The sequence below is a fragment of the Mus pahari genome, chromosome 15, assembly GCF_900095145.1.
Source record: "Mus pahari chromosome 15, PAHARI_EIJ_v1.1, whole genome shotgun sequence".
Lineage (NCBI taxonomy): Eukaryota > Metazoa > Chordata > Mammalia > Rodentia > Muridae > Mus > Mus pahari.
Window position 1 is genome coordinate 8,162,791 of NC_034604.1, and position 14,340 is coordinate 8,177,130.

Below are 14,340 nucleotides of genomic sequence, written 5' to 3' on the forward strand. Positions count from 1 at the left end.
AGTGACTTCCCTGTAGATGAGCTGTGAGTGTGTAAGCAGCAGTAGAGTAATTTGGTTCCTGTGTGTTCAGATGTGGAGATATACTGTCATGGGTCACAGCTCCTTTCCTGCTCAGAGTCACGGTATTCAGTGTACAGTGAGTAAGGTTTCAGGACATTAAGTGTGAACCACACTGGGGTCAATGTGGCTGGCATGGTAGGTCCTTGCTATAATTATTAGATAAGAAGAGGGCCCGTAGGTGCATGCTCAGTATGCTAGTCATAAACATTTTGGTTTGGTGACTTCAGCATATAATACTTCTGCTTGCACCTTGCTGCTCTATTACTGAATATCTGCAGTTGATAAAGTAACATGCTGTTTTGATCCAAGGCTAAGTATTCTTTTAGTCTTGGCCAACTGTGCCTATGATAAAGGAATGGTCCAGTAATGTGCTCAGCCTAGGAGACAATGCAAGGTGAAAGCAGCTGGTTCAGTTGGCTGCTGCCAGGAGCTACCTCATCCCCAGAGACTTCCTGAGGATAGAGGGTGGAGAAAAGGTGTTACTATGTTTCTTGGAAGGATCTAGCTCTGCTAGGGGTGGTAATGAACACTGCACCAAGCTCATGGAACAACCCTTCTGACAGCAAACAGCTCATCTTAGGAAGCACAGGACTTTGTGCTGGTTGGCACGGCACTGTGTTACCGTTCCTTCTAAGGCTGGTAGCGGTTGTTTCTAGGTTGTGTATCTCTATCTCAGAATATTCATAAATGAGGGACCATGCCCACTGATTTAAAGGAACAGGTAAACATTCAAGTTTGAGATTTTTCTTTTCCCTTTAAAGAATTGAAGCCTAGCAGGGCGTGGTGGCGCACGCCTTTAATCCCAGCACTTGGGGGGAAGAGGCAGGCGAATTTCTGTGTTCGAGGCCAGCCTGGTCTACAAAGTGAGTTCCAGGACAGCCACACAGAGAAACCCTGTCTCGAAAAACAAAAACAAAACAAAAAAAAGAATTGAAGCCTTAAAAGTGTCTACATGCTCATCTGTCTCTGATTCTGTCTGTCTCTGTATGTGTATCTGTCTGTCTGTTTTAGTTATGCTACTATAACAAACTGCCAGAAGCTAGATGGCTTATAAATAAGTGAAATTTGTTTTCTCACACAGAAGGCTGGAGCCTGTAATGCACTCTGCTGACTTGGAGTTTAGATTGGTGAAAGTCTTGTTCCAGGTCACAGACAGTTGGCTTTTCCTTGTGTCTGTCTTTCTGTGGCAGAAAGGGAATGGGAGGGATTTCTTGGGGCCTCTTTATAAAGGCACCAGTCCATTCCTGAAGGTTCCTCCCTTGTGACCTAGTTGCCTCCCAGAGACGCACTTCATAATACCATTGCATCGAGTATTAGACTTTCATATAAGCAGAAAATGTTTAATCCTCAACAGTATGCATGTGTGACTATACTTGTACACTTGTTCAGCTCGCACGGAAAATATCCAATGTGTGGCAAGATCTTGTAACAGTGGAGAAGCCAGAGTGCCACTGGGATCTGTACTTTTGTGGACCAGCTGGGCTTTGTAGGGCGAGCACCTAGAATGTGATGGAAGAGCCTGGGGGAGTGGGGCAGCTCCTGAGTTCAGGTGGCATTTGGCCACTCTTCCTTCTGCCCCTATGAAGGGTGTTCTCAAAAGATGAAGGCGATTGAGGGATTTCAGTGGAATTCCCCAGTGGTTCTGTGGACCCCTGTTTGAAGGTCAAGCCCCTAAAGAACAGGAGTCAAGCATAGACCAGGCCAACAGTCACATTGGTTAAGCTGGTGGGCAGATACCAGTATCTTCAGGGAATGAACCTGGCTGCAGCCTGGCTTGTGTCTGCTCCTGAGTAGTGGCCACAGAGCTTGCAGGGACTTGCTAAGGGTGACTTCAGTCCTCAAAGGGCACAGTGGTTACATCACCTTCAGCAAAGCACCCTTCAGTGTTCACCCCAAAATGCTGCTCTACAAAGCAGGGCTCAGAGCATAGCAAGACTGGTTGAGACTTCTGGTTTCTGTGACTTACATCTGCTTGAGGTTGTGTTTTACCTAGCAGCTGTTTAAGTGTGCATCCCTATTCATATTTTATTTCTTGCTTAAAAGCTTAGAGTGGCACCAGAAATACACCACTCTATTGCTGAACAGATATTGCAACACGACAGGGCATGGAGGTGGGATGGACACCAGTTTTATAGGTGGCGAGAATATCAGCAAATGTCTCTGCTTTTCAGGGAACCCTGTTGAAAGCAAGCATGGATTTAGTTATATACAAGGTGGTCTTCCGTGTGGAAGGAATGCATCTCTTGATGGGACTTTTGGGGTGACTCTGCTAGTGGGGACTGGAGGAAGAGCCACAGCCTCTTTATTTTCATCTTAAAATATTTTTGATTATCTCCAATTGTGTGGGGAGGTGTCTACAGAAGCTGGGGACTTCAGATATCCTTTAGTCTCATGTAAGAGCTGGAAACCAAACTCAGGCTGCAAGGGCAGTTTGCACTCCAGCTGCTGAGCCATCTTCCAGCCCAGCATCTCCAATTTTAGAGATGAGAAAACCGAGGCTCAAGAATTAAGGAGCTTTCTAAGATTCTAAAGCCTAGGTGTGCCTCTTTGCATCATTATGAGCCTTGTGGATGAGATGCAGTGGGCTGGGGTGTGCTGTCATAATCCCAGCTTGGCATTCTGGACCAGCCAGACTTAGCACTCCTACAGGTTGCGGCTCATTTGCCAGCCTTTCTTTTAAGACTGTACTGGCTGGTTTTGTGTGTCAACTTGACACAGCTGGAGTTATCATAGAGAAAGGAGCTTCAGTTGAGGAAATGCCTCCAGGAGATCCAACCATAAGGCATTTTCTCAATTAGTGAGAGGACCCGCTGTGGGTGGTGCCATCCCTGAGCTGGTAGTCTTGGGTTCTATAAGAGAGCAAGCCAGGGGAAGCAAGCCAGTAACATCCCCCCATGGCCTCTGCATCAGCTCCTGCTCCCTGACCTGCTTGAGTTCCAGTTCTGACATCCTTTGGTGATGAACAGCAATGTGGAAGTGTAAGCTGAATAAACCCTTTCCTCCCCAACTTGCTTCTTGGTCATGATATTTGTGCAGGAATAGAAGCCCTGATTAAGACAAAGACTAACTGGAATCTTGCCACCATATCTTAAGGGATGGTGTACATGCTTAGAGCAGGAGCTGCAGGATGCTGGCATAGAGGCTTCTGCAAGCTGAGCTCCTGGAGTCCGTGTATGTTACCCCAGTGAAGTGGCTACTTCTAAAATAATTTCTGTACCTTGGGTTCTCAAGTAAGATGACTGCACTTCTGACAGTTGTGTCCGGCTGTTGATGACTTGGACGTGTTATGTGGATAGAAGTTCAGTGTTACCTAACCACATGATGAAGGTCCTATATGTTACCAAGACAATGAGGGTCATCTTAGGAAATTAGTTAATGCAAGTGGCAAATGAGGATCTGAGACAACTTAAGTTAAAACAGTTTATAGTTAAAGAAAAAATAAAAAAATTGGATGTACAATGTGGGGGAAGGTGTCTTTATATATTCCATTAACAAGCTTGGTAGGCCATGTGCCCAGAGACCGTGAATCCTTGTCCTCGTGAGACACCTTTGCCTGGGGGAAAAACCGTGTGCAGTTCTCCTGAGGGGCAGCATCCAAGGCTCTCCTTCACATGTGTGCGTCCACATACATACGTGGGCAGACTTAGGGACATAAATGATTAAGTATCTTCCCACCCAGGAAAAGAAGGGACCATGGGACAAAATTGAATATCCATCATTTCTAAGTTATCAAATTTTCCCTCCCTCCTCCCTCAAATCACTGGCTGTGAAGTGGTCTTCATTTAGATAGATTTATTTAAACTCTTCCCAGCTGCATCTTACCAGATATTTTGAGTTAACTAGGACTGGTTCTTATTTCAGCCTGGCAAAAGAAACTAGATTGAGGGTTTGGGGCAGGCAGTATGCAGCTCTTCAACAACCCAGAAAAGTTATTGTTCTGTATGATCACATTGACTATTCATTGTCTCTGGCCTCTGAGGAAGTCCCCTCAGAGGATCATTTGTTTCCAGTTCTCTAGCAGTATCACGGGCTCCCAGGACTAACTTTGTTAATAGTATTCGAGTGATCTTGAGGTTTTTAATGATAAGGTTTGAGGGCAGGAGGAGAGAGCTCAGGTGGGGAAGCACTTGCCATGCAAGCAAGAAGACCTGGGTTCCATACCCAAAATCCATAGCAAAAGCTGGGCAGGCTCATGTACCTGTGAGCCAGGTGTTTATGAGGTGGGGAAGCTCCCCAGGGCCCACTGGCCAGCCAGCATAGCTGGATCCATCATGAGGTGGAGACAGGAAGATCCTCAGGGCCCACAGGCCAGCCAGCATAGCTGGATCCATGACCCTCAGTCCTTATAAGACACACCTTTGCCTGAAGAAAAAAACAAAACAAAACAAAACAAGTGTGCAGTTCTCCTGAGCAACAGCATCCAAAGCTGTCCTTCGGCCTCCACATAAGCACCCATGTACACACAAGGACAGACACAGGTACACAAATGATAAAATATGCTCTCAAAAGTGAATATTCATCAGTTCCTAGGGTCATATGATGAATATTTCAATTCTTAACAGTATTACTAATGCTCAGGAAATCTCTTAGTATCCCAGTGACCCTGTGTGCTATAAGCAGCATCTTGTCATGTGGAGGCAACTGAGTCTTGAAACAGGTCATCCATCTACTTGTGCAATCACTACAGGGTCCCTGTTCCGGAGGGGTGTGGTCAAGATGCAGGCAAGCAAGATGAGCCTGGCGTCACTGAAGAGAGCTGTTGTCTTAATTTGTTGTGTGTTGTTTTAATTTTATGTATTATTATGAGGGGGTAGGGCAGGGGTATAAGTGCCACCAAGGACATGTGGCTGTTAGAGCACAAATCTGTGGAGCCCATTCTCCCATCAGAGGCGGACGGCCTTGAGCCCACCAAGCCATCTCACCCACTCCCCTTTTTTCCTTTTCACATTTTGTTGTATTATCTTAGATCCGAATGCAGTGGCGCCATGTCCCTCTCCCCCTCTCAAAATCCTCCCATAGAGCCCTCCCTGCTTGCTTTCTAAGTCACGGTCTCTTCCTTTCATTAATTGTTGTTTCACGCATATATATGTGTATGCATATACATATATATTCCTAAACACATAAGTAGAGCCTGCTTGGTCTATAAAGTGTGATGTATACATACATGTTCATACATGTTCTCAGAGTTGGCTGCTTGATATTGGATACCAGTCCGTGTTCTCCTCTCTGGGGAAGACGTTTCTCCCACCCTCCCGAAGTCTTTAGTTGCCTATAGTCCTTTGTGTAGGTAGAGTTGCGACCTCCCGCTCCCTCCCCCGCCCACCCCACACATATCTATCGGTGTTGTTTTGGCAGTCATGGTGGTGAGACCATGGGTGGAGCTTCTGACTTTTCTAGGAGCTGGTCTCACAGCAGACTCCCTGGTGCTCTGACTCTCACACTCTTTCTGTCCCCTCTCCCACAATTTTCCGTCAGCTTTAGTGTGTGGGGTGGTTTTTGTAACCATTGGAACTGGGCTCCACAGTCCAGCATTTTGATTGGTTCTGACTTTCTGTGGTGATCTCTGAGGCGAAGAGAAGTTTCTCTGGAGAGGGGTGAGGCCCACACTTCCCTGTAGGGCTAAGGACAGATGTGTAGAGTGTAGTTAGGGATTATACTTTTTTTTTTCTCCCGATAGTCACAGATTTACACAGTCGTTTGATCAGTTTTACTGTACGCTATTAACCTCTGGTTTTTGGTCTCTAGACGTCGCCTCATCTCCCAGAGATCATCTTTGGAGACCCTGGAAGATATTGAAGAGAATGCCCCTCTCCGGAGGTAAGTTTCCCATGCTTCATGTATGTGTATCTTATAGGAGCTGTTTTTAGTACACAGATGGATTTTTTTAATTCTTTTTTTTTCTTTCTTTTTTATTAGATATTTTCTTTATTTACATTTCAAATGCTATCCCCCCCCGGTCCTGGTTTCCCCTCTGAAAAGCCCCCTCCCCTTACCCCCTACCCCTTCCCCTGCTCACCACCCCCTCACACTCCCACTTTCTGGCCCTGACATTCTCCACACTGGGGCATAGAGCCTTCACAGGACCAAGGGCCTCCCCTCCCATTGATGTCTAACCAGGCCGTCCTCTATGACATATGCAGCTGGAGCCATGAGTCCCTCCATGTGTACTCTTTGGTTGGTGGTTTAGTCCCTGGGAGCTCTGGGGGTACTGATTATAATTCTTGATCTTCCTAATTAAATTTTAAAAATAAACATCTGATTCCCAAGGACAAAGAATTGTCCGTGTTGAACCCCAACCCTCAAGACATGTGAAACCTAGGACACACCCCACTAATACACTGGAGCAGGCCAGTCTGCCTGCAGAGTTGTTGGCTGTTTTTCTTGTGGTTGCTTTGTGGTTGGTACCAGGAAGGCACTGTCAGGCTAAGCCTCTGGCAAGCTAAGCATCTTACCCAGCCACCCTTTGCATCTTAAAAGTGGCTGTTTATGGGAGCAGGGCCCATATTAACCCTGGTGTTACACAGCACTTAAGATCTTAGGCCTTACTCCCAGCAGGGAAAGCAACCAGATCTCCTTAGGAGGCGAGCGACCATGACGTCATTCCCTAGCTAGTTGCTGGGGCAACCTGGTGAAGATCATTGCAGAGACTCCCTTGGGTTTGAAAGCATTCCATTCCGTTTTCCCTACCGGATTAGAAAAGTGCTGGCCAGGCACATTTTTGGGATGACAGCGATTGCCTGAGACTGGCAGGTTTCCCTCCCCTAGTCCTGCCCTCTCTGTTGGCCCACATCTGTGCAGAGGTCCAGCCAGGCTTTCCTTGTGAAGGAGAAAATGTGTGTGTGTTGGGTCTTCTCCCCGAGACTCTAAGATGGCAAGGGAAAGCTGTGTGGTTCAGACCTTTGAAAGCAGGGGGAGGCAGATGTTTGGGCTTCACAAGGACTATGAAGCAGACGGCAGACAAGAAGACCCGGGGGGAGGCTGGAAGCTCCTGTAGACTGGCATCAGCCCTTCCCAAACCTGCATCTGTGCCCCATCTGCTTGGCTGTGTATCCCAAGACAGAGCTCCCCCACCCCCACCCCCCAGCCTGGGAAGTGTCACTGGAGGGCAGAATGTTATCCTGAGACAGTTCCTTGCCTGTCTGAGAAACCCCAGATGTCAGGTGATTGTGAATCTAGTTACTGACGTCATCAGGAAGGGCAGGGGTTGGATGGGCTGCTCTCTACTTTTGAAGTCTGTCCCGAAAGCTCCAAAGGACATATTCTGTGAGGCCATTTCCCCAGTAGGCGCCACACTTTAGTTTAATTAAAGCACAAGGCAAGGAACTGGCTTTAGTCCAAGTAATTTGAACGTGGAGGAGGGAAAACAATGCTTTCAGGTGGCAAGAAGTGGCTTTGGCCTTAGAGCAGCAAGGGCATCTGTACCTGAGCCTCCCCTCCCCCTCCTCCAACCCTTTCCTGCCTGCAGCAGCTGGGGACGGAGAGCGGGGAAGGCAATCTTTTAGGTGCTTTCAGAAGCCAGTGTTTGCAGCTGTGTGGCAACCAGGGGTTCAAGACCGAGCTATTGTGTCCCTAGGAGGTTAGGGGGCTGAGGGAGACTTAAGTGCCCTGTTATGCTGCAGCCTCCTCTTAGAATTTACCCCGACTGGAAGCTAATTCTGCTTCAACTGACTTCCCCCAAGTCTTGGTTACAGAATATAGTCCTGAATTTCAAAGGAAACTTGTGTAAATGTACATCTAAAAGCAATCTTAAATCAAGATAAGTTTAGAAGTCTTTATTTCTCCAAATAAACTTAAAGAACAATGCAATAAATAAAATTAAGACAAACAAACAAACAAACAAACAAAATGAAACAACTTCTTGGGCCAATGAGACGCTCCGTGGGTAAGAACACCCACCCCCAGTTCTGATGGTCTGAGTCTGACCCCTGGGACCTATGGGCTGTCCTGGATCTCCACACAGAGGCTGTGTGGCCCATGTGTGCCTGCCGTAACCAGTGTGTATGTGCATGTGTACATACAAGCAAAAGAGCAGCAGCAACAAGCAAAGGCGTGCCTATTTACCTACAAATGTCTTGTTCCTAGGGAATGAGCTGATGAAGGGGTGCTGGTTGGGAGTGCAGGACTCACTCGCCACCAGATAAGCCTCCGCCTCTCCCACCTGTAAAACTGGAGGGCCCAAATAAGCTGATCTCGGAAGATTTTTTTTTTTTAGCCTATAACAGAAGTCCCAGTAATGGCACGGAAATGTTCTGGGAACTGGGTCTGTGAGGGCCCTGAGCCTAGCTTGCTTTTAAGGTTAGCATGTAAAACAGTTGCCTCCAAGGTGCCTACTAAAACTTTAGCATAATTTAAGTGTATCCTCTAATCAGTGCTAACAAGGAAGAGCTAATCTGTCACTGATTTAGTTTTTAATTTAATTCTATCCCAATTTAATTTTGCATCACGCAAAGTGTATGCTTTTAAGTGGGTATTTACATGGTAATGCAGGCAGCTTTGTGAGTTACTCCTTTGCCTAACCTGATGTCACTTGAGGCCCCATATTCCAGTTTCCTTGGCAATTGTTGCTAACAGTGCTCCTAAAGCTTCGACTCTGGGGTGTTTTGGTTGAATGTGCTGGGTGAACCTCGGGCTAATGGGGCATCTTTGTGCTGCCATCCTGTTAATGCCATTCTCTCAAACAGCACCTGCACACCCATAACTCCAACAATGGGGGTATTGTGAGGAGTTTGCCGCCCACCTGGTGGTCACTGGCAGTACATTAGGACGTCTTTCCTAGTTCCCTGGAGCAGGTGTGGTTGGCCTGCTGTGGCCTTGGCAGTGGGTATTGGAGCTTCCACTGTTAAAATCATTATTTCCACCATGTCCTTACCCAGCTATCACTCAGCCACCTGTGACCTTTTTGCTGACCTCCAGTCTACATGGCAGCCCAAGGAATGAGGATCCCTCTGTGCAGACATGGGGGGTGGAGCCTAGGGGGTCCCCCTTTGTTCTGTAACCACCTCCTTAATTTGGGAAAAGGATCCAGGGCTTGTCTGATGACAGGCTGGAGAGCGTACCTCCTGATACCCTCTAGCTCTTGGCCTGCTTCCTCTCAGACTGGCTGAAGCGAGCTCTAGTTTGGGAGTGGGGCCCTACCTAGAACCCTCTGTTTATTTATGCTTTAAGTATCCCTTTCTAAGCAGCAACCTCATGCTTCTAGAACCTTCTGATAGGACAGTAGTGATGTGATTTATAAAACCAGGGGTATGTTTTATATAGGGAGGTATGGTGGGGTGGGTAGGAGGGGTTGCTTCAGCGGGCCCATTCTGAGGTGTTCCTCCGCACTCCCCCAGGTACCAGACATACTTCAGGTGTAGTATAGAATGTGGGTAGTACATAATAAAGTTTATTTGGAGACATGGGAAGGGGAGTTGAGAAGGGAGTAGAAGTAGAGACAGAGAGGGGACAGAGAAGGACAGAGAGAGAAAAAAGAGGTGAGAAGAGGCCAGCCAGGAGCATGTGGAGAGAGAGGGGAGGAGGGGAGAGATGGAGAAAGGGATGAGAGAGGGAAGGGGTTAGAGAGAGGAAAAGGGCAGAGAGTCAGAGCGAGAGGCCAAACAGTTCCTTTTATAGCTAGCCAGGCCTATCTGGCTGTTGCTAGGCAACTGTTGGACGGAGCTTAGAAGGAATGGCAACCTGTTGGAACCTTAGGTGGACCTAGATTCTGGAACCCACATAGGGGCAATTTGGGGTTCTGGTTCATGTTCCTCATGAGCCCCAGAACTAGGAAGTCTGAAGTCTAAAGAGTAGGACCAAGTGAGTAGGACAAACTCCTCTCCTGCCTGTTCTTCAGGCAGAGCTCTGCAAGGCTTCTAAACAAAAAACAAAACCAAAAAACCCTCCATTTGGAGCTATGAATTCAGAGCCTTTAATAAAAGCTGTTGTTTTTAAAAATGTAGGTATCCCCCCCCACACACACACACCCTGCTCACAGCACTTGAAGCTTGCATGTGACGCTGTATACATGTGTGTGTTAAGTACATTCATTCCAATGGGTTACTTGGCAGTTTATGAAACATATGTATATAATCACTTAATTTTCACAGTTATTAATGACAGTAGGGATTGCAAGTGTTGGTGATAACTTAGTTGAGTGACCTATAAGGCCAGGAGTCATAAATCAAGGTTATACTAATTTCCCAATTGAAGGCTGGGAGGAGCATGACCCCCGCTGAAGTTTCCAACCTCATGGTAATGGACCGTGAGGAGCAGTGGGGCTTCCCTGCTCTGGGTACAGCCCATGGAAGGGCTTTACACACATCTGCATTGGCTTGGGCTCGCATTGGCTCACTTCAGTGAGATTTATTCAAATTAGGTAGTGTCTTATTTTTAAAAAGTATATTGTGGTCTGTACTCTAAGAAAGGGCTTCCAGAAAACCTGGTGACTGCTAGAAGAGTTGGTTAGGGTAGATGGAGATGGCCCCCTTGGAAATTGCCCTGAGGGAGGAGTAAAGACAGGGCTGCTCTATGTATCTAGAACCCTCCTTGTTCCCCAGTCTAGTTCCCATATGTGCCCTACCCCCTCCCATTACAACTTTACCTCCTGTAGAGTCATCACCCCCACCCCCATCGCCACGCCCCCTCCCACCCCCTCCCACCCCCTTCACCCCCTCCGCTCCTCAGCCCCCTGCACTGCAGCCTTGAGGCAGAACTGACTGAATTCAGATGATGTCCCACCCACATCCCCACCCAGAGCTCGGTGTGGCTTTGGGAACCTGCATAGTGCTTTTCCAGACCTTGTGTTTGGAAGTCTGAGGTTACGGGCATTCGCATCCTATAGTGGAAGCCATAGTCAGGAAGGACTTAAGTAGAAGGGTCAAGAAAGGACAAAACTCCCGCCGCCCCTTCGTGGTGGGATTTTCAGCCTTGGTAGTGGTGTCTGTGTGGCTTTGTAATTTGGTAGAATTTACCAGGTTATTTCAGTAGTCCTTGAGCACAGTAAGCTTTCTTCATCTCCTGGTCCGTGGGAAGCGCAGGGCAACACTGCCTCATCCCGGTCAATTTTTTTTTTTTTAATTCAGGTCACTTTGGTTCAATAGATGTTTACTTATTAAAATTTATTCTGAAGTAATAAAATAAAGCAGCAACTAGCTAGGTCCTGATTCTCATTCAAATCTAAGTTGTGACTTCCCAAGTGGAGTCCGGAGTTGGGGCAGTTATCCAAGGATTTCAGGCCAAATTCCCGCTGCAGAAGGAAAATGACTCAGAAGTGTTTTTAAAGTGAAATCTGCATATCCCTCCAGTTCTAAGTCTCCTCAGTTTGCAGCCTTCAGTTCTCTTTACCTGTGTTGACTTAGGATCTTTCTTTTGGATGACAACAAAGGCTGATTATGTCCTTGGGATCCATTTAGATTATATTATTGTAATGGAGGACAAGAGTTTTCATTAGCTAGCTTTTTAGAGACTCATAAAATGTTATCAGAATTATCAAGGACATTGTCTGTTGTTGGGTTTTTAAAGCTTCCTTGCTCCGGGCTGTATGTGTTCATTAGCACCCACCCCACTCCTGCAGCCTCTGGGTGACTCAAGCCACCTGTCTGCTCTCTCCTTCCTGCCATTGTGTGGAGATGTCTCGGTTGTCCAGTGGCGGCTGATAGTATTTTTTTAAATGACCTTTTTTATTTGTTCATTTTCTTTCTTTCTTTCTTTTTTTTTTTCTTTCCAGATGTCGAACACTCTCAGGTTCTCCCAGACCAAAGAATTTTAAGAAAATTCATTTTATCAAGAATATGCGGCAGCACGATACCAGGAATGGCAGGTACTACCCCAGCACAGAGCTGCTGAGGCCTCTGCAGGCGGGGCAGAGGGAGGAGGTGACCAGGAAGGCAGTACCACTCCAGCACGGGACTGCCAGGGCCCCTGGGAGGGAGGCCAGACTTGAGGGCTAAGCTTACGAAGCAGAAAGCACCCACCCCAGATGTCTCCACCCGACATCCCTGGAATCAGCCGAAGGAATCTGGAGAATCCATGTTCTAAAGGCCTCGTGAGAGGCTTGGACCGGCCATAACTGTGTGTTTGATAGGCCCAAGTATGTCTTAAAGAAAACAGTGTCCAGAGAAAGTTGCTTTTGTTTGGTTTTCAGCTTGGTTGGACTTGGTTCCCTTGTTCACCAGCTCTGTCTGGGCCGGGCAGTAAAGGCTGCCAGGAATGTGCCTGAACTTGGCTTTGCCTGTGGCGTAGGTGAATCTTTAGGAGGGCAGAATCTGGACTTTGGCTGTTTCTGGGTCTGCTGGAAAGCTTTCTCCATCCATTCATTGAGTAACAATTATGGTTGAGAGAATATAACAACCTCAATATTAGGTCTCTGCAGAGGATAAGATCGGCGTAGTTGTCCCCATGCCCGTGATAGGATGGCTGACGTCCATTGATCTGAGGCCTCTGATGTCCACCGATGCTCTCCCCACCCCCGCCCCTGCCCCTTAGGGATGGCTCCTCTTAGCTGACATGCCATCCCAAAGCAGAGGGCCAGGCCCACCTCATTTGATTTGATTTCTTTTTTGGTTTTTCGAGACAGGGTTTCTCTGTGTAGCCCTGGCTGTCCTGGAACTCACTTTGTAGACCAGGCTGGCCTCGAACTCAGAGATCCGCCTGCCTCTGTTGATTTGATTTCTAGAAGGCTGCATGGTCTCACTCACTAACACTCAAATTCTTACAAAATGAAATTGCTAAGCAGTCTCTCAGAGAGGCTCATCAAAGCCTGGCATTCCTGTGAGTCTGAGGGTAGAAAATGCATTTTACATCTTGTGGGACAGCACTAAGGAGTACATTTTTAAAGGCCTACTTTCTTAAGGCTTATACCTGTTTTTTTTGAGCCTTATCAGGAGGAGCATATAGTTTTATAACAATTGCGATGGTTCCAGAACAGCCCAGTTGAGGTAGCAAATGCTGTCTGCAGACTTAGAGTGGCTTCTCCCACCATGGTTCCCCAGGGTTACTGATCACTCTTGAGTGTTTGCTTTCACTCTGTCCTCCCTGGCTCCCTGTCACTTCAGTGTGCCACATTCATCAAATAACCATTTTTGTTTTCTTTGAACCTGTTTCTACTGCCATTTTTAGTCTTTATTTAATTTTGATGTTTTGTTCTGTTCTGTTTTAACCATAACATAAACACAAAAAGGCTACAGCTCCCCCCCCCAAAAAAAAATCAATGGCAAAGCCAAAGAGGCGAATCTAATTAATAGGGTTCCACTTTCAGTCCTGACTATTCAAGCACAGTATTGTAGGTTCCTGGATGTGGTTAGGCATCAAGAAGGCGTGGCAAAGCTAATAGATGATCTAATGTACAGTGTGGAGCTGCCCCCTGCCCCCTACCTAGGAACCAGAGGAACATTTATAGTCCAGGGAGTCTGCAGGATCAGAAGTTCTGATCATGAATAATGAGCCAGTAGACTCAGCTTCCCTGAAGATCTGAGATGGGTGGTAATGGTGAACATCAGAGCTGTAAGAACAACCACAGGCTGTAGGCGTGCTTGCTCTACCTGCCCAGGTGAGCCCAGCAAAAGGCCACTGAAGCTGTCTCCCTGGGATTTATCAGTAAGAGTGGATAGATTGTCCTTATGTGAAACAAAACTGAAAAGGAATATAGGAAGAAAACTGGATTTCTGAGGTAGGAGAGGGAAATGGTTGGGGGTTGAGGAATGGGAGGAGGTGGGCTGGCCCTTCAGAAATCAGAGCAGCACCTTTGCCTGGCTGCAGGCAGCACAGCAGAGTGGATGTACCCAGACATGGAGGTAAGCTGCAGGCCCAGCCTACTGGGTTGAGAGCTCTCTGGCCATGTGCTTTGAGGGAGAGATCTGTGTGGTGGCTGAGGTTTCTGGTGCCCCTGCCTCAGGAGAAGGATGAGTGTTTGACTCAGGCTCCCAGCAGGCTCCTACCTGAGCGATATTGATCACTGTTCTAGCATGAATGCAGGGCATGTGCCTGCTCACCGCTACACGTATTTCCCAGACCTCCTGGTGGCTTCCCACAAGTGCACCTAGTTTTGCAGTCTACAGACTGAGCCCTTGCCAATAAGACTAGGCTAGCGATAAGTTTGAAACATAATTTTGAAACAGAAATGAGAGAAAGGTTCTTTCCAGCTTCTGGCTATTATAAATAAGGCTGCTATGAACATAGTGGAGCATGTGTCCTTATTACCAGTTGGAAGATCTTTGGTAATAAGGACACATGCTCCACTATGTTCATAGCAGCCTTATTTATAATAGCCAGAAGTTGGAAAGAACCCAGATGTCCCTCAATAGA

At 47.1% G+C, this 14,340-nt stretch overlaps 1 protein-coding gene across 1 annotated transcript in view; it reads left to right on the forward strand.

Moving 5' to 3' along the window:
* The window catches only part of Cables1 (Cdk5 and Abl enzyme substrate 1), a 110,444-nt gene that overhangs the window by 41,268 nt on the left and 54,836 nt on the right, over positions 1–14,340 (forward strand). The window contains exons 2-3 of the mRNA XM_021214423.2: positions 5,806–5,877; positions 11,765–11,857. Of these exons, the coding sequence (XP_021070082.1) occupies positions 5,806–5,877; positions 11,765–11,857 (165 nt within the window). The remainder of the gene's footprint in view (positions 1–5,805; positions 5,878–11,764; positions 11,858–14,340) is intronic.